This window comes from Typopeltis vanoorti, chromosome 2, assembly GCF_054136105.1.
Source record: "Typopeltis vanoorti isolate ZY-2024b chromosome 2, IOZ_Tvanoo_1.0, whole genome shotgun sequence".
Lineage (NCBI taxonomy): Eukaryota > Metazoa > Arthropoda > Arachnida > Uropygi > Thelyphonidae > Typopeltis > Typopeltis vanoorti.
In genome coordinates this window covers 34,615,215-34,642,680 of record NC_143550.1, presented here as the reverse complement: position 1 = coordinate 34,642,680, position 27,466 = coordinate 34,615,215, and the positions used below count along the sequence as shown (strand labels likewise).

The 27,466-nt window shown below is 34.2% G+C and overlaps 1 protein-coding gene across 4 annotated transcripts in view; it reads left to right on the top strand.

The window, feature by feature from the left end:
• Positions 1 to 27,466, top strand: part of LOC150108916 (agrin-like) — a 610,886-nt gene that overhangs the window by 439,529 nt on the left and 143,891 nt on the right. For all 4 annotated transcript variants that reach the window (XM_090404266.1, XM_090404257.1, XM_090404260.1 and 1 more), the window contains exon 3: positions 23,750 to 23,962. In XM_090404266.1, coding sequence (XP_090260392.1) covers positions 23,750 to 23,962 — 213 coding nt within the window. The remainder of the gene's footprint in view (positions 1 to 23,749; positions 23,963 to 27,466) is intronic.

Here is a 27,466-nt window from a genome sequence, read left to right as displayed (position 1 = left end):
TAATATGCTATGACTATATTTTTGGTGTTGTAATGCAAATGTTAATAAAAAAAATCGAAGCTATACTAGAAAGCAGTATCCATAATTAACAGAATAACTGCGGCACATACAGAAACTCCAGAGAGAAATATAAAAATATAAATAACACCGTCTACAAGTGATAGAGATTGTAAAAACGCGTTAAATATATCTTGGCTGTCGTCTTGTAATACAGCATCTTCTTTTAAGCTATATCGACTGTTGCAGCCTTAGTTTTCTTTCTTTTGATTTATGGGTGAATATAGTAAGATTTCTTTGGGAGAAAAGTGTCTTACATCGCACTATGCATCTAAAAACCTTTTTCGCTTATCAATCCCTCTGTATCTCGATCTTCAATAACAAAATATTTATATTTCACGACAATGCAGACTGAAGTCATTCTAAAAGGAATTTACAGATGATTTTATGCAAATAGAAATCCTGTAATGGATTTAAAATAAATCCCTACAGTATCATTTTTCGTCAAGTCTAAGAAAAAGCTGCAAAAGGACAGACTATCAGCAAACCAAATATCTTCTCATCATCTTTAAGCTCTTTCATCAGAGTTGTTCGTTGCTCGCTTCACGGTTTTCTTTTTTTCTTTTTTTTTTTTCCTGTTGGTATATTTCAATTTTCTACAAAAAATCGATGTCCTGTAGAACATTTCAGATCCTTTATTTACCGAATGCGCTACCATTTTGGCAGAAGTCTACCTGAATTTATTTATTTATTAGAGAATTGTGTGTTCTTAGAGAGATGGCGATGGTGTAATGCTATTTATCTTTGCCGTGAATTATATTCATTACGACTGCCTTCCATAGTACGCACACTTTTGGAAACATAAAGCAGCATTATCTACTGTACCAATAAGCACGGATGCTGCCAGTTGCTAAGAGTAACCGGGGATGGGGGGGGGGGTTCTTTTTGACATTCTCTAGGCCTCTCTCACTTGTTCCAGACTTTTCTGTAGAAGGTAAAAGGCAGTCGTTTATACGTGAGCATATTCTTCTTACTGCGAAGAGAAGCATAATGTTTGTAAGATTAAATGGAATATTTAAATCAATGGGTGCTTTTAGCAATACCTTTAAGGCGAGCAGCTATTCTTTTTGAAGAGAGAAAGAACGTTTTAAGGTGATTTAAGAGATTTACATAAGAAGCCTTCTTTATGTTTGTATAAAAGGTGAGTTTACTTAGTCTTAGAATAGTTTATTTTTTTTAGGGATGTTTATCTACGTAAATTACTTGACATTACGCTTGAAGAAGGCTTAGAATAAGTAAAACGAAATTCAGTTTTTAGAATATCGTGATTTATCTTAGTAAATCAGCCTTTCTAAACAAAGTTGTACTTAGTTTCATTTCTTTTGTGACTTCAAGTTAAATAACACATTCCATTAACATGCAAGGTAAACGCATGAAAAGATTCAAGGCTATATTTGATAAGAATTATTCGTTTACAAAAAACAAACAACAACAACAACAACAAAAAAGCCTTTCTTCAGTGCTTAAGGTCTCTTTTGTTCAACATTCTCTATTAATACGAGTATAATTTTCTTTTATTATAATCGTATTTAAACTTAAACCGTATTTCTTTGATTCTAAACTGGACTTTTCCAACTGAATATAAGTCGAATAAAACTCCATTCGAATCGAACCACCAAAGTTTTCTATCTTATTACTGTAACAGTTCTATTTGTTAAAGGTTAGGAATCTGTATCACTTTAATTTGTCAACGGACAATAAAAATTGTAACGATTTGTTAAAACCCTCTTCAAGAAGACCATTTAAGAGCAAACATGGTTTTTACGAATGGAGGTCACAAATACATAGGGATGCGGCGTCACACCGAAAGATGAAAATCATCTAACATTTAAATTATTACATCGCTACGTTTTATTTTGCATTGGGATGTTTACAGTCTCTACTCACCAACGCAGCATAATAGCTCTCCCCCTCCCCTTCTCTCTGCTGTTTCCTGCAGAACAATGCATTTTAGAGTACTAGAATCCAATTATCTCGGAACTGAAATATAAAAAAAATCTTGAAATTATGAATTATTGCAAAGGATTGAATATGCATGAATAACATCAGCGACATGAACTGACTCACTCAGAAAAAGTCTAGCACTTTTATGTTTGGTTTGGTTTTCCCTTTCAGTCGTCTCCGACCGTAGGTGACTTTGTAGGCATTGCCCACAAAGTATTCCTCATGAGATTTTTACAGAGTAGTTCACCATTGCTTTCCCCAACCCCCCAATTTTATCCGGACTCTGGACCGGCATATAGGTGGGACGTATTCATGACTGTAATCCATGTGAGTTCATGGGGCCGGTTTGCCTGGGTGGAACCCCCCCCCCCTACATCCGTATGAGACCGGCTAACTCACCTTTCGTCAAAACAGACCAGATAAAGGTTTCTTACGTCACTGATGGAAATCGAACCTAGGTCTTTCCAACCAAAGGGCTTCGTCTATACTGACTGAGCTACGTAGGCTCCTAGAATTTTTAGTAGAGAATCCAATGCCAATATCGGTGTTAAATTTGCATAGAATTTTTAAATGGTATGTATGGTAATAGGAGTAGCTAATCTATGTGTTTGCTTGCCTTATTATTACTACTAGCACGAGACTAAGTTGTGTTACTCGAAGTTCCATTCATGACATTGTTTCTATGGAAAATGCATATGCTTTGAAAAGCGTCGTTTGAATAACTACAGTCATCTGTTATCACGAACTTGCGTCTGTTTCCTTTTATATCAGTTGAATACAGAGATGAAACGACCTTGTCAATAGAGTAGTTTAATATTTCGCCAAGGTTATCATTTTTATTCTGAGGATGAGGATGATTTTGTTGTCGATATCACCTGTTTATTTTCTGTAACGTCTGTTACATTTTTGTTTTTGTACTTTTTAGTAAGATGCTTGCTAAATGACATTATTATGACACTTTGGTTGTAGAGCACAAACAAAAATATTTTACTTTTTATGCACATCGTGGAAAATGTCATGAATAGGAAAACTTAAAAGTGCGAAAAAGTGTTGTAACGAAAAAGGAAGCATTTCTAGCATTAAACAAATTATATTTATTTATTATTAATTCTAGTTAATGAACATAAAAGATATTAAGTATACATACAATTATTATTAGTAATAATAGTAGTAGAAGTAGCAGTTCGTTTGTAAGTTAGCTAACTAAACGTGGATCATTCCCAACAGAAAGGCATCAGCTGATAACATAAAATGCGATTTATCCTTAATGCACATACTGAGTGCTAGCTTCCTTGAATACGATAATACAGAATTGCTCCTAAGATGAAGAAAAGACAAGTAGATGAACCTTTACTAAGAACAACAGAGAGAGAGCGCCAGAGGAACTTTCATAACTGCAATATTTCCTTGTTTATGGTTGCACAAAATTAGCCTTATCTTCTATTCGAAGCGCTTCGAAGAAGAAAAGCAGACAGAGGGGAGCTATTGCCATTATTTATCCACTTATCTTTGTCTTCAAGCTGCTTCCAGCGTTCAACGTACACTAATGGACTGTGTGACCGAAAAATGCCTCTAAATAACAGAAATCCGTCTCAATAAACATCACCCTTTCTTGTCTCAACCAGGGAAACATATATTAGCTACCGGTTTAATGTTCTTTCGGTTTTTTTTTTGTTCTTAACTTTAGCTAGGATTAAACTGTTGAAGTGAAAAATGTCGACAGCTTCAGCATCCATAAAATTAACTAAACAGTTAGGTAATAACTGATATCTCTAAGTGGATACGTCTTTATTCATAACTCAGATGAGGATCACCAACTCTTGCAACTACTATGTGAATTTGCAATATATTATAAGTCGCTATATAAATATACAGGGTGTTCGGGATAAATTTGACAGTTTCGTAAGGAAAAAGAAAATCTTCTTTGTATCTATTAAATTTAATGAATTGACAAAAAAAAATTACAGGCAGAGTTAATTACAATACTATCAACAAGATTTACTCAAAATAACCACCATTAGCATCGATCACAGCTTCAATTCTGCTTCGGAACCTCGAACAAGCTGATGCTACAGTCTCCCTGGGAAGGGCCGCAAAAACTGTTTTAATTTTATCCATTAACTGGGCTTTTGTATTACTGGAAGTGCGATTAGTGTCTTTTTCAACTGCGCCCCATACAAAATAATCCATGGGGTTAAGGTCTGGGGAGTTTGGAGGCCAAACATTTGGACTGGTGAAGTCGTAGAAATTTTCAGACAACCATTTTTGACTTTTCCCAGAGGTGTGGCAAGGGGCCGAATCCTGCTGCCATACATACGGCCTACCATTGGCTACCCTCGTTATCCAGGGCTTGACTACAGTTAGCAACTCCACGAACAAAGCCCGAATTCCAATGCCAGGGTTCTTCAACACCTGTTCCTGCAGATTTGCGAGGAATTCTGCTGTACGAACGCAATCAGATCGTCTGCTAGGGATCTTTCTTCTTGCTACATCCTCGTAGTCACCATTGCAAGTCTCTAGTTCATGCCTGATTGTTTTTACTGTATTCAGGGAGCATTGGGCAGTAGTCGTAATATCCTTATTTTGATGGCGGGCACGAATCATCATGATACAAGTTATTCTCTTCCATGATTCAGGTGGGTTCCAGCTATCCATCCTTTCTGACATCTTGTATATGAATGAAGAAGGGTCCAAACTTTTAAATGAAGAGAAGTGTGTGTTAATACATGTAACTTACGGAAAAATATAATTAATTATAAATATGTCAAATTTATCCCGAACACCCTGTAAATGAACTATGCTGCTTTCATGTTATATACACATAAATACAGTAAACATTAGCGTACTAAACTACCTCAACAACAAGGCGTTCATCAACATCCTGGACTAAAATAAGGATCCAATCAGAATGCAGTCTAATTTATTCTTATGTAAATATTTCATATTATCATATCTTCTTCTTTATAAGCCATTTTTCTGTCCACTACCGAGTGAAGTCCCACCATTCAGTATCATGTTGGTACTTAAATAATATTTAGTACGCTTCTAGTTATTTTACGAACTGTTTTTAGATCGGCATTCATAGGTGGTACAAACGTCATTTTATTATAAAAAGTTTATCATAAAATACCTATTAAATCTGTTAAAATATAGGTACAAACCAAAATCTCACCTGTATTCGTTTGGCCATCCCGGTACCAACAAATGCAACTAAATCGATGGGTTCAGTGTCTGTTATGTCTATTAAATGCCCATCCTTAGAATACTTGTTCACGCGTTGGTGGTGAATCCAAAATATCCCTAAAATTCTTTATGCTGTTGATTCTGTCCAGAATTCAAACAGTTCGGCTGAGAGATGATTCCTCTCTCAATGACTGCAACCACTATCTCACAGATGTACGTTTTAAGCGGGCACTTTCTGCACGCACTTCTATGGTTACTGATTTACTGAACTAGCAATCCTCATTCCAGCATTTCGAACAAGCATGATCGGCATTCCCCTTCAGTCTGGCTTTCCCTTTCAGTCATTTCCGACGTAGGTGACTTCTTAGGCACTGGCCACATAGTATTCCTGGTGAGATGTTTACAAGGTAGTTCACCATTGCTTCCCCCCTCCCTCCCAATTTTATCCGGGATCGGAACCGGCATATGGCTGGGATGTATTCTTGACTATAATCCATGTATGTGTTCACGGGGTCGGTTTGCCTGTTCTGGGGGACGAAAAACCCGACTTTCCGAGCGAAAAAAACTCCCTACCTCTGTATGAGACCGGCTAACTCACCTTTAGTCGAAAGAGACCAAAAAAAGTTCCTCACGTCACTGACGGAAATCGAACCCACGTCTTTCCGACCAAAGACGTGGGCTTCGTCTATACTGACTGAGCTACGGAGGCTCTTTCCTCTTCAGTCCAACTACAAACACATCGAACCCGCGTATCCTCTTTTACCTCTAAACCAGCTTTCCTCATAAAGTGTTTCCCAACATGTATAACCTTCAACTCTAAAAAAGGCGTCACTCAACTCCTTTCTTGACCCCTCCCCTCCCACAAACACACATGACACACATGGGCATTGATGTTCTACAGATTCTCTAGTTTAAAAACGGGTTTTGAACCCCGATTTCCAAACTAGAGAATACACATGATTGTTACCTTTATTGACTTAGATTTACGATAACCAACAAGGTCCTCTCAGTAATTCGATATGGAGTGATTACAAAATAAGTATAACAGTTTCGTCTTGAAGGCAGCATATGCATTTTAATAATGCTGAAGATTGACGCACTTTTATCAACTGCTATTTTAAAGTAGAAACTTAAGATACAAAGAATCTCAATCCAACAACCAGCTAGCTAACTTCCAGCTACGGATACTCTTGCAGATCAATTACTCATCTTGTTTAAATGAAGATTCAGAAGTTCATCATAGTTTGTGTCTAAACAAGGAAAGTTGAGAAATGGAATTGGCTAACTTAAGACAAAATTTAAAAAGGAAAAAAAAAATTAATCCTAACTATGAGTAGAGAATGAAGTTTCTTCTCTTTCCAAGAACATCCTCTCCTGCAGTCAAGCTACATTTACTTTGCTCCTTCACTTGGCGTTACTTGCTCCCCGTCGTTACCTGATCGCAATACGAGATCTTAATGGTTGATTTCGCAAGCGCCGACATTACCTCGCTCTGATGTAAAAAGTGCGGTAAGAGAAGGAAGGGCATTTAATTTTACTTCCTCATCCGAAGGTGCGACACGATTCAGTGCAGCAGTTTTTGTCAGTGTGGAAACAGGTTACGGAAGGGGAAAAAAAAACGGAATGTACGCTTCAAATACTAGACATATCTATTAGAGACACAGAAAAAATCATGAAAGACTTAAGAAAAAAATTACTTTTTTTTAAACTCTTCTTTACAGTATCATTTCAATTTCTCACCTAAAGTATAATATCAGATTCCCAATCTTTTTTGGTCGCAAATTAATTTCTCTACATCGTAAATTTAGGGAGGTTACCTTCCTCCCAACCTCATCGATAAAATTTAGTTCTCTAATTACCGATGGTCAAAACCTGAACCCCATTTGAAAGATATGAGTTGTAATCGGACTTGTAGATTCATCTTCTTTCCTATTTTTCGACTTAGTGAGTTAGATAACTTTTATCTGGGAATTCCTGTTTTCAAAAAAAAATTGAAAAACGAAGTAGTGAATATTCAGTTTCACACCGATCTTCCTTCTCTTCTTAAAATACACATATTGCTCTTCTTCTTCTTCACACATTTCTATGTGGAAGTGTCTTCTCTACTGACACTTCCACATAGAAATGTGTGAATTTGTAACCCCCTTCGATCTACAATATATATACAAATAAATGCAGGTGTATCCCAATATATTATTGAAGTTAGCAGATACTTTTTTTTACTCGAAATATAAACTTTAAAACTATTTAGAATATCATTACAATAATCTCTCCTTTGAATACATTTTTATGAAAAATCAGCCTGGCTTGATATTTCCCAATATACCAGGTATATCACGAATATCAAAATAGTGGGTTTTGCTGGTATCCGCACACTCTTATCTGCTCCTGTTTCGCCTAGGGGGTTGTGTGTGTGTACTTCATCCGCTAAGCGGTTGTTTTTGTTGGTTTAGTCGTTTGCATCTCCTTCCTCTTTGTTGCAGTAGAGTAAGGTTACAAAAAAAAAATCACAAGCAGCTGAAGACAGCATTTTAAAATTACAAATAGCTACAGAAAAACAGACAGCCAAGCGATGAAGAGTAAACATCTCTGTAGTGGAGTGCGGAAGGCTATCTTTTGCCCTGTTCCATCTGTTTTGGTATTCAGATCATCCTCGTCCAGGAATATAGATGGTCCAAACAATCAATATGGGATTCGCGTTACTCGAACCAACTAAAAAGAGAATTATTAGAAAATCGTCGTGGGCTTTTTTCCCTTTAGTTTAATCTAGAATGAAAATAGAAAAGAATATGCATGTATAAATATTCCCATTTTGTTTATTTTCTATTTAATTTATAAATATATATTAGAAAGCTTGCTTCATTTTAATTATAACTATAAATTAATTAAATTAAATGCGTAAACTGGTGTTTCAATCACAGAAATCATTAAAAAACAGATCACCAACCTTAGTATATTGGAATGAAATTGAATTTCTTATAGTCCTTATAAGGACTGGCTTAAAGGGGCGAAGCAAGAATACTTTTCATCTTCCCCGTTATCTGTAGAGGACAGTATAGAAATAAGGTGTTATTGAGCTATTAAAGCTCTGATCATGGCAAGAGGGTAACAGCAATAGCCGAGCCTCAGTTAGAACTTCATTGGCTACAGCATTGCCCTCCAAGGGTATGAATCATCGCATCTCACGGTCGATTCGGAAAGCACTCCCTAAATTGAATAAATTGAATTTGTCCTTATAAGGACTGGCTTAAAGGGGAGAAGCAAGAATGCTTTTCATCTTCCCCGTTATCTGTAGAGGACAGTGTAGGGATAAAGTGTTATTGAGCTATTAAAGCTCTGATCATGGCAGGAGGGTAACAGCAATAGCCGAGCCTCAGTTAGAACTTCATTAGCTACAGCATTGCCATCCATTACCCTCCAAGGGTATTGGATTGAATGAATCATTCACCGCATCTCACGATCGATTGATTCCTCTTGAATTTGCTTTACTTGAAAGAATTACAAACAGAAATATTATAAAATATTTATGGTGTCATTATCATATTTTAATTTAAAATAGAAAACCTTTTTGAATATGCCAAATATTCATTTTATTTGAATTTATTTTATATTTACCTCTTAAATGTATATTTAAAATTATTTAGTAAAATATAAAAGTTCTAAAATATTTAAATATTCGTCGTTTTGTGTTAAAATTAGCTTTACTTATATGAATAAAAAAATGGAAAAAATGGGTATTATATGAAGAACTGTACATAATGAAAGTGGATATAAACAGTCAAATATTCATGTCAGTAAAGTAATTTAGAATAATTATTTTCTGAAATAAAAAACAAAACAAAAATTAATATACATTGTATTTCCAATGTTACACATGCAATGAATTACAAATAATTCAAGACATTATTCATATATGTTGAGTCTCTTGAGTTTATTGTTGTTTGGTGATTCCATTAGTGTCATAGCAAATGGGGTGTGTACTGTGGACAGTTTTTTTTTTCTTTGTTAATTGCATATTAATTTTCTGTAATTTTTGTTATTAAAATGGTCCCATTGAAATGAAGTAACAAATTTTAGAGATCATAAGTACCCAAATTTGAAATTTAAAATTGCTAACTATTCAAAATAAAATATGACTATCTTTGTGGATGATCCTGCTTAAGAAGACAAGATGATCTGTAAAGCGGACAGGTGACTTCAAAATACTGATCAAGATACTGAAAGGAAATAGCTGCCACGAATGTGCTGAGTACATGCACATGTAGGCATAACGAATAAAACTGCATCTGTGTAAAGAAAGAGAATTTGGATTACTGCATGTAAATCCTTCGAAAGTATTGTCGGTGTATAATAAAATAGTTTCGCTTTGTTTATTAGACCAACATGTATTATGCTCCGTGTTTCTATGGTAACTGCAGGCTATGCTGAAGCTTGTGAAGTGATCGATCTTGTCAAGAACGAAATAAGCGACTTTTTATAATAAGATGTTTATCTCTATATCAAAATTTTCTAGTTTTAAATCCTTCTTTGCCCCAAAAATGTGGACAACGCCTTTCTTTGTTTTATTTATAAAATTTAAAATAATTATTAATATTAAAATTAAACATTTTAAGACGAAAATGGTAGGACGCAGGACATATATGGCGCAGAGAGTGAAGCTTGACGCTTTTCATATTCCATGTTGTCTGTTTCGGGAGCAGTGATGGGAGAGATTTGTGAGCTATTTTAGCTCGCCCTGAGTGGGCAGAAGTGGTTATTCGTCGTTGAGTGTTAGGATGGCTTTCGGTCTTTTATGTTTCCAGTGGTGATTACCGTCATAGTTTCCGGCTTGCTGTATTAGTTGGTTTGGATGCGTAGATGTCTTCATAAAGAATTTTTCTGCTAGGGAGCGTAGTAGTGGAGAGATATAGGGGCTATTTATGTCCCGGTGGATGGTCCTTAAAAGGACTGGCTTAAAGGGGCGAAGCAAGAATGCTTTTCATCTTCTCCATTATCTGTAGAGGACAGTGCAGGGATAAGGTGTTTTTGAGGTATTAAAGCTCTGATCATGGCAGGAGGATAACAGCAATAGCCGAGCCTCAGTTAAAACTTCATTGGCTACAGCATTGCCATCCATTACCCTCCAAGGGTAAATATATATATATATATATATAGCCGAGCCTCAGTTAAAACTTCATTGGCTACAACATTGCCATCCATTACCCTTTAAGGGTATTAATCACCGCATCTCACAATCGATTTCTCCCGGTGGATCTCCCGGTGGATGTTTTTTTTTTTTTTTTTTTCGAAAGGATATATTTTTGACATTGAAAAATTATTTTTCTGTATTCTTCATAGATGAATTTAAGAAAGAAATACTAAAATATTTGCTTTTTTTAAAAATGGAAAATCAATTTTCTTTTAAAATGCTAGATGTTTTTATTATATTTTTATTTATAAAAGTAAAAACATGTAATCGAACTCTACACAAAGAAATACAAGCAATAAATTTGTACAACGTACCTATTCGTATCTCTTGCATGATTATAGATTTATCGAATCCTGACAAATCTTAGATATTAATCACCATGCATAATGCAAAATCGTTTTTAATCACTGTCGTAATTTGAATAATACAAGTCCACTATAGAGTTCTAAATTATACTTTGTAGCGAGCTGTGCTACTGAAATTCAGCGCCACCTTGTGGTAGTTGAATATCCTTTTAATAGGTCGCAGCATGGAAAATCAATACTTAGTAACAAACTGTCAACAAGAATACCTGCTTTGTGTACCAGCAGGTGTCTCTTTATAGACTTTAGTCACGCTAGTCGGGACTCAAGATCGATGGTTATTTTCTTTCATATTTTCTACAATATTTATCTTCTGTTTTGATCCAAGTAGCGTAACGCAATTTTGAGTCCGAAGAAAAACAAATTTAGTGTCGGTCACCTTGGTGATGAATCCTCCTCCTAGATGGATGTACCGCTCAGTGTACAAGGAACATTGAATAATTGCCAATCTCAGAAATGTATACAGCACAGCACATTAAATTATATGATTGTCATTTATTTTCTCGATAATAATTTATGATTGAAATTTGCTATTTAATGTGTTCGCCGTCAGAGGGCGCTCCTTGCTTTAATTTAATTACATTTCGACTTTCCAGTCGGGAACTTTCTCGAATCAGTTCAGAGAATTAATGTGGGAGGGAACTCATGCTTTTTTTCAATATTAAATAGATGAATAACTGAGGATGCGGTATGTTCACGTGTTTTTTAAAGTCATAAAAATCGGATGAAGATTTAAAAATGGTTTTTCTTTCACCATTTTAAACAGTAACATTCAATACATGAAACAGTTCAAGTGATCGCTAATTCAACGTTTGTAGGATAATAAATAAACCTTTCGTTGGGTTGAGTTATGTGATCAAAGCAAAAATGTTGTGGCTATTTATATACATATTATAAAGTACTTTCAACCACTTATTTCCTTTTAAAAGAGCCAAATATTAAAAATACATGCGTTCCTTGTATTGTTGTTATTTATATTGCACTACAATAATAGGATATAACAGTATGATGATTATACAATTTTATACCGTATTCTTTTATCATATATTTATTAATTCATAAAATTAGGACCAGATTACTCCAGTTGCATTCATCATACTCGTAGTGAGGTATTTTATTTGAGTAGTCTATCAAACTACAAGGTTTATTTGAGAATTTGATGCAAGGAAGGGTACCTATTGCTGAACAAGGGTCTATCCTAAATGTGGAATGGGTGGGTCTACTAATTGCACTGTAATCCAGTTCATCTTCGGAAAGTGTGTAAAAATCAATCATAAATATCATTGCCCACGGTGAGATTTGAAGCCGCGCGGCCTGTTGATTGGAGAATAGATACACTAACTACTGAGTCAACTAGGCCGGATGCTATTAATCAAAAAATAACAAAAATAAATCCTCTAGTATTTTAATTCATAATTAATTTAATACGCTCTCTCTCTCTCTCTCTCTCTCTCTCTCTCTCTCTCTCTCACACAATAGTTTTAAGGACAAAGAAGGGATCTCTCAATGTGTTTCTTGAACAGTAGAAGGTTGTGAGGAGTCTGTGTGCATTAGAAGACTGATATACCCCCAAGTGATCTTATACTATCATTCCTCCCTTGAAACGCTGTTAACATTTCCTGTACATACGGATTACTTGAAATGTGAAATCGAAGTGACATCCGGGAACCGCTGAACTCTTTTACAGATTAAAAAAAAACTCAGACTGTGTAATTGTATCCACTTTCTTGTCATCTTGCAGATGATACTACAACTGTACCATCTTCGTAGATGCCTCCTGGCGTGTTTGTCTAGCGCAATCGCGATACAAGCGTTCTCTTTACTTACTCACCCCTATAAATAAGGTAATTTTTTTGTGTGGGATGTTCTATTACCATTTGAGGATTTTGATAGAAAAAAATGACACGCATTTGACACTTTTGTTGATGTGGTCTCTTCCGTAAAGTAAGACAAACTTTTAAACTGCTATACCTATCTGGATGTAACAAATTATGACTGCATTACGGACACTTTCAATGTGGAAATAAAAGGTGATATTCACAAGATCACTGAAGATGAACAGTTCGCTCCAACGCCATCAAATGTGCGTCTCTCGAAATCTAATTCCCCACTAATGTCTTTCTTTCATTTTGAACAAATATGAAATTGTAGTGCCACTTTAGAAAACGAATTCCAGGTTTGAAATATTCAATCTGATGAAAAAGAAGTCTGCCCATCTCATTAAAAGTATTGATAGTTTAATAGATGAGAGCGTTGGTGAAAATTTTGCAGTGATATGTGGCAATGTTTGTCTAATAAAATATGAAAACCATTTTGTAATAAAGTTTATTAGATTTCTAAATAGATACCTTGAATATTTGTGGAATTTGACAAATGATACGACAAGGGTTCTAATTCTAATTCATCACAGTCAAAGAGACAGATCTTATAACATATGCACTCAATAATTCGTTTTTCCATACATGAAGTGGGCTGATGTAATGCTCTCATCAAAAGTCGTAGATTTGTCCAACCATACCAGGTTTTCATTGTCATCATACTGTATTGAAATATGCAAAACTGATAATGAATAAATGGAACCATGTCATATCTATAACTTTGATTTGAATAGAAGAATGTTGATCTATTTTGTGCCTGGACAAAAATTCTTTTAGTCCTGCATAAGGTATCTAATTTTTCATTAATTTCTTTAACTGAGGGACAGTAAAAGTACTATAAACCGTAATCATTTCTGTGAATGTTCATGAAGAATCTGCTGTACAATGGATTGCATTTTCAAGCCACTTTAGTCGCTTGGAAAAGTCGAAGGATATCTCCATCAATAGGCGAGTCCATGGCCTACATATCCCCACATTTTATATTCTATGCTTTGGATGACATGAGTTCTATATGGTCAAATTTCTTTTACCATTATCTTTCCACTTCCATCTAATTACTTCACTTACAGACGAATTCTTAACGATTCACAGCCACAAGGAATCAACCATGTCTTGAATGTCTACCAGTTGTAGATATTGAACGGACGGTCTCCGAATATCTATAATCGTTTAGCGTAATTATCAACCCATTACGAGAAGTATTCTGGCATTACCAACATCTCCATTATTCTACTTTCCTATCTCTTTGCATTGCCATTAAGGAGGTTTTAATTACAAACAATAAAAGATTCTAATCTAGCAAAAGTCGCATTCATTATGCACACTCTAAAAGTGCTAGCGGCTTCTGCGTCAGCATCCATTTGAGCTAAAAAGAACAAAAACGACAATATAATTAGTACTTCCAGTACGATGACACGCCATGATAATAACAGACCCTTGGGATTTCCTTATTCTTACCTCCCGCCATCTTCTTTTTTTTCCTTGATTACCTGTTCCATAAAGGAGTGCATAGGGATTCTTTTGTAACATCATTAGAAGGCCAAATTTCTCAAGACTTAATTATATCACATAATTAAGTATGTATTAGGGATTCATCATCTCTGAGGACCGGTTTCTCTGTCTTTATATTCTATTACATAAAAAGATATTTCTGCAAGACTGACATCGTAGTCTTCTGATTAGCAATTATTCAGATATGCCACGTCTTCACACGAGGTGGCGTTATCTTTTAACAATGGACTAATTAAACTTTTCCTGTCATCAGTATTATTTTTATTCTCATTTTTAAAACGTGTTATTGGAAGTTGCAAAAGATTAAACAATGAAGGTTAATTTATGTTTTTTTATACTGGTATTCATTCTCTCGAAAATATTGATCAGTCTTTGATAGTTAAATAACATTGAATCTAAATCTTAACTGGGAATTAATATTGGAAAGGAAAGATTAATGTTGGTTGGAAAGATTCGGTTTAGAAATCAGTGTTGAAAACGACATTTCAACCGAAGATGAGATAGTCAGTCTCGTGCGGATGTGGCGGGGTTTCGCCCTTTTCTTCACGCAAAACGAGACTGACTATCTCATCTTCGGAAAAATTAAGAGCGCTCTATAGTTAAATATGAAATTATTAAATCATTTTAGTTATACCTAATCGGAGCTGGAAGTTGTATTCATTGGAGAACACGGCATGGAGAAGGCTGTTCCAAAGAATAGAGGAAGACGAAATGAAGGAATAAAATAAGAAGCTGGCTCGATAATTTGGAGCTGAACTGTATGTGTATCTTGATCAGAAGCTACCCGTGTTCTTACATGTTAATTCAGAAACAGAGCGCCTATGAGAAAGCGAGGAGCATCAGTAGATCCGGGTCCTTCTATTAAATGAATGGTTCTCTAACACTGACACATTCTGAGGGAGATTCGAGGCCCCAAATGTTAGAACAATGTTCTAAGGTAGGGTGGATTTTGAATTTATGTGATAATAAGGGGTTGAGTAAGAGAAGTAATGTTCAAAACAAAAAGAATACCAAGATGTTTGGATGTTGAAGAAGAGGAGGCTGTGGATATTAAAATGATGTGACGTGTTTATGCCCGGATAAGCTAGATGTGAAAGTCAACCAAAGAAGATGTGTTTCTCAAGCTCAAAAATGGTAGGAGAGAGACAATAAGCTTTGTGAGAAGGTAGGTTAATTTTTTCTTGTGTTTCCATGTCCTGTAATTTCTTTCAAAAGGAGGAATGTTGCACACACCAGGCCGAAAAGATCATCATTCGGAACTTACAGAACATATAAAACAGGGCGGGAATTTGCGCAGGTGTTATATAACCTAAAGTCGAATTATATGAAATGAACGAAACAATTCATCCCTTCATAGAGGTAAAAAAAACGAACTAAAATTCCATGTATGGAAAAGTCATTTTCTACGAATAATGCAGGTTTATTCTGTAAATATTGCGTCGTTTAGTTAACTGCATATGCAGAACGAACGGACAGTATTCCCGTTCAGAAGTTTGTAGTTGATAGATAGTTTCCTTTTAAAAGTTAAACGCAAACACCAAAAATTAATGTGTAAGGGGATTAAAAGTCTAGATTTAGGATTAGCACACGTATAGTTTGAAAACAGCAGGGTATTGATTATCCAGACTTACAAAACGATATTTATATTCGTATATTTATTCAAAAATGGCTAATTTGTGATGTGTGTTTATCAGAATGCAATGAATATTAAACCTTGAACGTTAGGCATTGATTAACTGCAGATACAATCTTTTGAAAACATTTTAATGAAGGCAAATACGAGAGATTATTCATAGAACTGCATAGAACCTGAATGCAAGGAAAAGAAAAGGGAACGAAACTTATTACTAGATTTAAAAAGCATGCAGTTAGAATTTTTAAGAATACATAACAAGAAAATATTGTTGAATAGAGTCGTGAAAGGTATGAAAAACTAAATAAAAAATTATATGAGCGTAAATTTGAAATGTTAATTTAAAGGGAGGAAAAATAACCGAGTGAATTGAAAAGATAAATCAAAACTGTAGTCATTGGTTATTTTTGTGATTTCCAAAGGATTAACAGCAGTTGCTCAAGGGATAACGTAGCATCCCTGGAGCAAAAGAGAAAAGTCTAGTTTTGTAGACTTTAAGAAGACCATATTGGTGACAAGCTCCTATCAAGGAAGACAACAATGTATCGCAAGAAATTCTACTAATGGAATTGCTGATTAAGCCTATACATTCGAATCACCGGTCTAGAAATTTGCTGACTAAACATTCTTAATATTGTAATTCCTGTGTACGTGTATATTTCAGGAATGTGACTCAATTTTATAATTTTATGGCTGTTATTATATCTACTGTGGTCCTACATTAAAAGGGAGTTTGAAACAAATGATATTTTTATGTTTTCAGAATTGTGATAAACATTAAAGATATTATTAGTAGGCTATAAATAATTCAAATATTTATTCAGCTGACACTGCTATAAATGCAAGTTACACCTGTTGTTTGCCTATTTTTTCAAGCAATGGATTTTTTTGTCATTACATGGGAACTGAAAACATAGCTAATGGTTAGAAGTAGGCGCCATTAAAGTCTGTTTTCAGATATTAATGATATTCCACAAGCGCACACTTTTCACCACGCCTTCTGCCAACTGGATAAATGCGATGTTGAAATTAGCCTTTCCGTGCAACTTCATAATTCCATTAAATATTTATCTTCAAACTCTCGAGGTATGTCTATTTCAAACTTTTCAAAACGATAGTTATAATTTTTTTCTCTCTTTTCATTCCAGTAAAAGTTCGGAGAAAATATCTGTATAAGCATCTAAACCCGATCTCTTTCTCTCTCTCCCTCTCACACACAAATGAATATGAAATATTTCGTAGTATATTTTGATGCTTCTTCATTACCGTACTGGTCGTAATGACATGCACGAGTCTACGGTACTTTCTCTCCTGCTGGAAAGTTCATCGTCTGTTCACATTGAAAAAGCGGGGCGCATGTAGTTCGGCTTGTAATGAGCTACTGTCTCCATCTCATGTTATTTCGAGTAAGAAATAAATAGCAAAAGGGCCTGCCTTAGCCTACTTCCAAACATCCAGCGGTTGTCACGGCAACCGGATCTACATAACACGATTCGATTATCGAAAGGAAGTAATGAGTGGGTAATGTGATTGTTTAAGTCACTGAACAGGAATTTGGATGGAGATGGATAATTATTTCGCGTAAAAAGATAATAATTAGTTTCTTTCCATCTTGAACTTTGCTTGCTCTTTCAAAAGAAAAATTTCCTTTTTTCACATAACTGGAATACCGTCTTGATATTTCTTAATCCTTAGAAGTAATTTACTACCATCTTATGTCCTAGTATACCATCTTATGTTGGTAATTTTTTTGGTGTTTCTTATTTTAACTGTTAACAACATGGACAAACCTTGAGAACTTATAAAAAAGTTTCATATGCACTTAGTGTAAAATTCTCATTTCGTAAGAAATTACCACTTTACCCTTGAAGAATAGGTGGAGTCACTTGTGTTAATAAATACACCGATGGTTCTTATCCTGCCTTACAAGCTGTGATGTTATATTAAACAAATTTAACCAAACTGTAATAAATTTAGTTTAATCCTTTATCGAAGTGTAAGCAAACAAAGTTTGCGCCTGAAGTATCTTCAGGACTGACCAAACTTCTTTAACCAAATTGTATCTAGGAATCTACAACAAACAAAGAACTATATTCTTTATCATATTCCTATATGAAATGTGCATTATTCAAACTAAAAATGAAAGTTTTTTATTAAGCAAAAACTGCAACTACTTTATTTATTTATTTTCACAAATGAAGAAAACGTTCTCTGTTGATCAATGGTACTGATGGATAACAAATGAAGAAACATTCATGGTCTTTGCCGGTCCGGCACAGATTGACAGCTCACCGAGAATACATTCATTTATGAATAATATATTATCAAAATAAGGGAATAATCCCGCATATTACACCTGATCAAGAAAATTAGTTCACAATCATGATGTGTAATCTATCCTATGAATGTATTAAATTGAGTATCATTACATTTCATCTGAATATGAAATGGTAGAAGCAATACTCATTGTGGGAAAGGAAACCAATGGTATTCCGTTGGTTTCCTTTCCATTTGCTTATCACATTCCATAGCATTCTGTCCTTCACGTTCATAAGGTGTTCAGATGAAGGACCACTCCTCTTTTGTAGCCACCATTATGGCGAACACTAGTGTGGAGTCGATTTATGTTCACCGCAACAGGAGTGCCATCAGTTCATTGAAGTGGGCTGGAACAGACTTGAACGAAACACCCTCTCATTCTCTCGCTGTGGCTTTATATGACCTTCAGTTACTCACTAGGCATACGGTAGTGATGCTCACAAAACTTTCTGATAATATTGTGTTAGCACGATAATCTATTGATTTTATGGAAACTGTAAACTTTAATAAAAACAGATTATTTCTATTGATCCGAAATATTATATTTACTTTGTTGACACAAATACTGTGTTGTGCATTATGAATAACTAGATAGTGTCTGTGCAAAGTAAAGTTTTCGGTGTAAGAATTATAAATTGTAGTTTAAATAATAGACAGGAACAACTTCCCACGTTTTATTGATCTTATATGAATAAAGGTTTAGGTAGATGTATAACTGACTAATGGAAATAATATTAATGTAATGAGAATACCATCGTGTGAGTAACAAACCCAAACAGCTTGTAATAAATAGGATAACACCTGTGTTCTCATAAGGTAATCTACACCATTTACTTCCAATGATGGGAAAACCAATTGATGACCAGAGTATCCGCTTTCTTGTTACGTGTAGTTAGCAAGCTAATTTCTCTCTTAACGCATGAAATGTTTCGTATATTTTCCGGAAGTACACTTCAGGGTATTTAAATTACAACTTCCTGTATTCGCAAAATGGTTGTTAAAAATTTTATGTGTACATTGGACTGGTAGATAGGACATGACAAAAACTAAATATGTCTCGGTAAAAATGTGTACACAAACACTCCCAAGATGCCATTAGATGCATCTCACTTTCTTATCATGGTAAGCCGCATGCATTATTGCCGCAAGCGTGAACATCCGATAAGCTCAAATTGCTAACTAAATCATCAATGAAGTGTGAAAAGGCTACGAAAAAGAGAAAGAACAGCGTCAACTGATGAGAGAGCGTCATATTGAGTTACAGTACTAAAATGAGGAGGAGGAAAAAATAAAAATAGCCCGGTATGGTTTTAGGGGTTTGATTTAAGAAACGATAATGAGTTTTAACTTTTGTTGCTGAACTCATGGGCGTTGTCGAAGATAGCGGAAATGTTGGGTTGAGGCTGCTGCCTTAGTCAAGGCGTGGTATGGGCTCGTGAAACCTAGTATTTCATAAAAGAGATTTAACAGATGAAGACAGTTGTTTCAGGATTCCAAATTGTTCAAGTTAATTTGATGTTCGTATGCTGAAATGATCTGAAATTTTTGACACATTTCAATTAAGTTATTTTGTGTGAAAAATTTGACGATGAAGAGCTAAAATATGACATAATATTAACAGTGCTATTTCGAGTTTGATGTTCCTTAAGTTACATTACCGTCAACAATTCGATATGTTCTACTCTTTATATTTTGACCAATTAATTTTAAAAAGTCATTACAAATAAAATTATTGATATTGAGATGCCTTGCTATATCTGGCTCTAGATCGGCTCTATCCCTGCATGGATGATTTCACTGCAAGACAGCTGTCATGCAGAGAAGCTCGTTTTACAGGCATTTTCGGTTAAATGGATTTTCGTATTACACTTATTTAATAATTCAAATGCTTGTAGGGCATGATATATTTTGATAAATAATGTGCGAAACTTGTCTAGTGTATACCAAATCCATAATCAATTGAAATATTAATCTGTCATTTTTTATAATTATCTGTCAGTTTATAAATACTGGTTTTCCACTTTCAAAACATATGTATTAGAAACTTCAACATTCATTCTGAGAGAGAGTTTATTTCGAAACTCGTACAGCATTTTAAATCTGATTTGAATAAAAAAAAATCAAAACAATAATCATGATTAAAATAGTGATATTATTTTTCACAAAGCTTATATCTTGGTTCGAGTAGTTTTTAATTTCTATTCATTTATTTTTATAAGAATAAGAATATATTACTTACAACTCTAATTCAGGCCAATAAAATTATGGCAAAATTTTATTGATAAATATTATTAATAAAGATTGTTAATGAATTATTTTAATAAAAAATTCACCTTATTATTTGATGATATTAACTGATATTTGCAATTATAAAAATTCACACCACTATTTTTCTTACATAGCATTCAAATATCAACTTCAGATATTGTATCACGTTTGATGAGGGGGAAAAAAATGAAATATGAATAATGAACAAAGTCATTTTTAGGACTTCCAGGGTGACAAATGGCAATGCTGTAGCCAATGAAGTTTTAACTGAGGCTCGGCTATTGCCGTTACCCAGCCATGACTAGAGCTTTTTAGCTCAATAACACTCCATCCACACAGATTTTCTTCATTCAGATGACGGGATAAAGAGTCAAGGACTCAGTCCATCGCCCAGTTCTTTTAAGAACGTTTGATGAGGGGAGGATGAAGATGGATCGCCCGTGCGATGCGGTGATCAATACGCTTAGAGGGTAATGGATTGCAGTGCTGTAGCCAATGAAGTTCTAACTGAGGCTCAGCTATGGCTGTTACCCTTCTGCGATGGTCAAAGCTTTAATAGCTCAATAACACCTTATCCCTACACTGTCCTCTACAGATAACGGGGAAGATGAAAAGCATTCTTGCTTCGCCCCTTTAAGCCAGTCCTTATAAGGACGTTTGATGATGGAAATCGATCGTGAGATGTGGTGATTAATACCCTTGGAGGGTAATGGATGGCAATGCTGTAGGCAATGAAGTTCTAACTGAGGCTCGGCTATTGTTGTTACCCTCTTGCCATGATCAGAGCTTTAATTTAATAGCTCAAAAAACCTTATCCCTACACTGTCCTCTACAGATAACGGGGAAAATGAAAAGCATTCTTGCTTCGCTCCTTTAAGCCAGTCTTTATTTATAAGGTATAAGGTCATGTTTGATACTTTTTCTTCAATTAAATGTTTTGAATGAAACACTTAATTGAAGAAAATTAACATTCTCGAATGCGTTGTCGATAAGTATATTACAGTACTTGTATATTTAAATTACCATCAAATATACGAGTACTGTAATATACTTATCGACAACGCATTCGAGAATGTTAATGTAAGTATATGAAGAGAAGCTTTCATTCAAAGTTGAAATGAAATAAATCACCAGTTATTGACGTTATAGAAAGGTGACAGTACCACCGGGAGACCAATCGAAACTGTAGCAGCTGACTGCAATATTTGAACTTCAGTACGCACAATAAAAAAGAGTGAACCATTCTTTTCACTTCTGCTTTTTAAGTGCTGGTTATGCAGATAATAGAATGACCTGAAAGTATGGTGAAATAGTATTTGTGAATGCAGCAGAGGCAACACAGATATGGTTTCCTAAGTATTCAAACTGATAAAATGGATCTAGAAAATGTCGATATCTTCTTTAGGAAATATATACTTAATGTGCATTGTTAGGTTAAGATATTATTCAGTTTATGATTTATGATAATCTCTGCCTAAAAGTTATATTTTATTCCTCTTTTGTCATTAACCCTTGTTATAAAAATATCTTAAAGAACAGTGTCGTATAGCTTACTTTTGATAATTTGAAACTACTTCATTTATAAGCTGCAGTAAATGTTAGTTATAATTCTTTAACATTTTCTTAACAATCCACTACTGTATGCTCATCTTTGTCTTGCATTAAGAATTTTAAACAATTTTACCTTAACTAAAAATCTCGCTACGTGAGAATTTTTGTTATGCACTGTTTTCATAATTTGCAAATCAAATCATACCAGAATAAAGTAATTGCTTGAAGGTAAAGAAGTAAAAATGAATATTAAAATACTAAATAACGATATTACGCCTAACCTAAAATATTCTTATTTTTGGAAAGTGAGATGTGGTTAAACAAAGGAATAATCTCTAGAATTTTTCTTTTAATATGTAAGTTGTTAAAATGTTTTCTTTTATGTACCTTCACTCTGTTACCAATAAATTTTGTAAATGCTAATTTAAAAATTAAAATGAGTGACAGCTCCTAATATAGTTTGGAATTTAATTTAGAACTCTAAAATATAAAGCCAAAATGTTTCAATTTGACATAAAGAAGACAAGAGAATGGAGGATATTATGGATGCATTCATATTTTATAGCCAAATCATAGAAAGAAAATGAAAAATTTATCAAGGCTTATAAGAACAGAACCATCGGAATCAGAGTTGAAATAGTTTCACTACTTCGAAGACATGGATTCTACTGAGGAACCTTATATTGGTCTTTTATTGGTGCTTAGATTAGGTTTCACTGACCTAAAAGCTCTTTCATACTGTTGGATCCCCTCAGAGACCAGATAGAAACCAAAACAGGGTAAAAAAACTCACTGTTCAGTATCATGACAATTCTGTGTCAAAGTTAAATTTATCATAAGTGAACTCTAGGTAAATATATCGTCAAATACCGTGATATACAGCTTAAGTTTTAAGATGTATATTATTTGGCAAAACATTTTTTTCTATATTTGTCTATAAAATATGAATGAATCCATAATATTTTTCATTTTGTATTAATTTAACATTCTTTCTATATTTTTTAAATCTCTAGATATTTCATTTTAAATGTATTTGAAAATTCTATCATGATATTTTATCCATATTCTTGTCGGACAACATATAGTTCTTAAATTATGACGAAACACTATGAAATGATGCACCCTTCATCGTTATCTAAAATCTTTCGATGACGCTTTTTTACAGTTTTTTTGTTGCCATAGCAATCACTGTAACAGTTTCTTTCTCAGCAAATCTTAGGATCATCTAAGATGGACTGATTTTGTCTAAATTATGCTAAATAATACCAAATCGTGTAAACTTATAGACAACGCTATTATACTATGCATATGTAACACGTATGAGAGATAATAATTTGTGCTAATAAGTCAAACTTATTATAAATCCACGAAATTATAGAATGATAATAAAATTTTTATCAAGAATGATAACTTCAGCAAAACTGGAAATAAAATGAGAAAGATCATAGTTTATTAAATCAACATAATATTCAATGTTTTATTTATTATTTAGAACAAATGAATTACACCATAATGAATTTTTAATAATGTTCAAATAGAAACTTACTCTTACAATTTTGGACATAACTTTCTACTTATCGTTCCGAACTACTAATGGCTTCTTAATTAAATGATTTATTAAACTTATCCCTAGGCACCATCAGTATCTTAAATCAGAGGGTCATGAACACGAAATGATGTCATACATTTTCTAGTTGGATGTTCTGAATTTATTCCTCGAATAAGCACGGATATTTAAAGATTTTTAATAAATGTATGTTCTCGTTATTATTTGTCTTTTAATAATAAAATAGTATTGATAATTAACATTCAGCTTCAAATACGTATTAAATAGTTATTTTCTTTCAATTTCCAGACCCGTGTGAGAAAATGTATTGTATTTTTGGAGCCAAATGTCTCGTCGATAAGAGGACTCAACAAGCCTACTGCCGTTGCCAGGAGAGTTGTTCTAATGTGTTCGCCCCTGTCTGTGGTACGGATGACGTGACCTATTCTAATGAGTGTCACTTAAGAATGGCATCGTGCGCACAGCAACGAAAAATTCTTGTACGCCACCAGGGATCCTGTGGTAGGTGATTAATTTTAAATCGTATACGTCAGTTCCATTCTTCAGATAATCTTAGCATTTAACTGGTGATTGTGCCCTATTCTGGACGGACGCACACACACACACACAATCTTGCACTACTAAATACATTTTTGGACCAAGAGTTTATAATAGCTAGTATAAAGTCATAATACCCGAATTCTAGCAGCTGTTGTATTCAGAAATCAAAGAAACGTGCTGAATATTAGCCTAAACAATAGACCTTACACACGTTAATATTTGATAAATTAAGAATGCATATTCTTTTAACTTATCTTAGAATATTTCAAAGAACTCATTCTTTTTATGCCTATAAATTATTGCACATTATGCCTGTACATTTTAAGACTATGTCATGAGCATAAATTTATGACCAAAACTCTTGCCTGTAAAATGTATGACAAAAATTTTGCCTTTTTGTAGTCTGTAAACTTTATGACAAAAAAAATCGGACCTGCAAACTTTATGGTAACAATTATGCCTGATTTAAGACAAAAAAGCAGGTCTGTAAAATTTATGACAAAAATTAACCCTGTAAATTTTAAGACAATAATGCCAATAAATTTATGGCTACATTGTTTATCTGTAAATTATGATAAATTATACCTGAAAATTTTAAGACAAAAATCATGCCTGTAAGTTTTAGAACAAAAATTATGCTTATGAATTTATGACAAAAAGTATGGATAACTAGTCAATTCAATCCGTCCTATTATGAAAATATATTCTAATTTTATGCTTACGTCCCTCGGAATAAATAACTAAATAAGTAAACGGGATTAACATAATAGAATTAAAATTCAACATCCGCTAATTCTTAAACCACACGAAATATCTCAATGCATTCTCTATTTTAACACACTCTTGTATTAAATCTTGAATTGCAGGACTATTTAGAAGGTTTTTTTTCTTAAAAGAACAACATGATATCTATTCTTTCTTCAATTCCTTTTTTTGTAACACACATGAAGTTTTGTATAAAAGCAGTCAGTAGCAAAGTGAATGCAGATAACAACAACGCTGCCTAAAAACATGCTGCCAGTCAATTGTCTGGATTTTCTTTACGACTCGCAAAGATTTCTCTATTGATATTGATAAGTATGCATTTTCCCTTCGAAAAAAAAATCATTTTATTTGTATTTTATACTCAGACCTGGAACGATATTTATTCATGCCAAGCTTCTGACACTTTGAGTGTTTTTCTTTCAAAAGGGTTCTAAAAATGAGACATTTTTAAAAAATCGTCCTGAATTCAAAACGATTTTTACAGCATCCCATTTTTTATTGATTTTCGTCTACGTGATGCTTCTCTTACACACACACACACACACACACACACACACACACACACACACACACACACACACACACACACACACACACACACACACACACACACACACACACACACACACAGTTGCAAACGTTAGTAAATTCACTTGATATGATTAAAATTTTTTGCAATTTCAGTCCTTCGGTTATTAATTTATTTCCGACTTATACTTTAATTATAATAATAGTCACTACATGTTAATACGTGTAGCACCATTCTCATCTAGGCAACTCAAATTATCAAGAATGCTCCCTCCTGTTAAAAGACAACTTTATTTATCTTGGTTGGTAAGCATTGTGATGTATTTCATTGAAGGTGAATGTTTATTTCCAAAATTCATCGTACATTTAGTGATAAAAGTAACTTCATCCTGCTGACATAATGCAGATTAATTCTCCCCAAAGCGTTTATATTCACTTCTCGCCAAACTCTTGTTCATATGTGTGTGTGTGTGTGTGTAATCTTGGACTTTCTACCAGTCGGTAAGTCTTTGAAATTCAATTAATGGTGCTTAACTAAGAAGTGTTTGTTCTCCGTGAATGATTACCGATGTTTTCATTAAATATTCCGTTTTCTTTTTGATCTGCCGATCGACGGGGAATATTCAAGTATCCAATACGAAATTATTTTATTGTTTTCTTCGCGGAGTCCCTATTGTTAAATTATATAAATGAGCACTTGATGCTCTGATTATGTAAATATGTTTGCTTGTTCTCTTCAGTGGTATATTTATCTTGAAAGCAAGTATTCTGACGTTAAGAATTCCACTTGATAACATATCTGAATAAGTAAACAGTTCTTCCAATGTTAGACATTTAAATGTGGATGTGTTCGCTTGGCTGACAATTCTTTCTACTTCAATGTTTTACTAATTAAGTTTTATATTTCATCAGATTTTTCTGGTTCAAAATATTCACAGAAGTGTTTAGACCTTCATAGAAAACTGACTTTTTCCAAATTAAACTCGAAAAATTAATGAAATATTTCATATATAAAAATAAACATCTATGTAACTTTGAGAAATACATCCACCGTGCTTCGACTGTAGATAGACGATACATTGTGGTTAAAAGAGCGCCGGTCCACCCAAATGGAATCGTTGGTAACTCAGCCGTGGAAAGATCTGGTTTTGAAACCCGTCTAGGGCGTGAAAATTTTATGCGGACATTTCAACCGAATGTGAGTTAGTCGGTCTCGTATGGTGGTGAGAGACTCCTTCCGTAAATCTGGTTTTTCATAAATAAGGAACCAAGAAATTATTTTAGAACCAATTAGTACTCGTATACATAGCATACTTCTCTTATAGTCTTATTAATTCATAAAGTCAATTGGAATGGACTAAATATTTTCCTTCCCTAGAATAGTTTCATAGCATCATTATTATGGCTAAATCTCCAAGTTTCACGAGCTTATAATTGTGTGAGGTTTTTTTTATTATTATTAAGAGAGACTCATCAAGGGAGGCCACATTTGCTACACGCACCAGCTATCATACTTATTCTTGAATTCATTCACACTACTTGCACTCACAACATCCAATGGCAATCCATTCCAATCACGCACCGCCCTCTGAGAGAAAAATCTGGCCCTTACACCCTTTTTGGCAGCCTTCATTCTCAGCTTCCAAGGATGCCCTCTTCTCCTTTCCCCATCCTCCCTCCATAAATTGAAAAATTCCATCAGTTGAAATCGTGTATGACTTTTTCAGAAGTTTGTAAGTCTCAGTCATATCACCCCTCTTTCTCCTGTTTGCTAGTGTCTGCGGTCTACAAATCGTCAATCTGTCTTCATAATCAGCATTCCATAATCCTGATATCATTTTAACGCTCTCCTTTGCACTCTCTGCGTTGCATCAGAATCACAACGGAAACCAGGAGACCAGACCTGCGCACAATAGTCCAAGTGAGGTATAAAGGCCTTGTCAAGAGGCAAAACAACATCCTTATCTTTACATGTGAACGTTCGTTTCAGCATTTGCAGTTATCCAATCCATCAATATAATACGACATTGGATATCTAATCATGCCGAAGTGAATGACTTTACATTTCCTCACATTGAACTGACACCCATTTTCCCATGCCCACAATTCCAGCCTATTCAAATCATTCTGCAAAGACTGCATATCAGCAACATTCCTGATTCCCCTACCTAT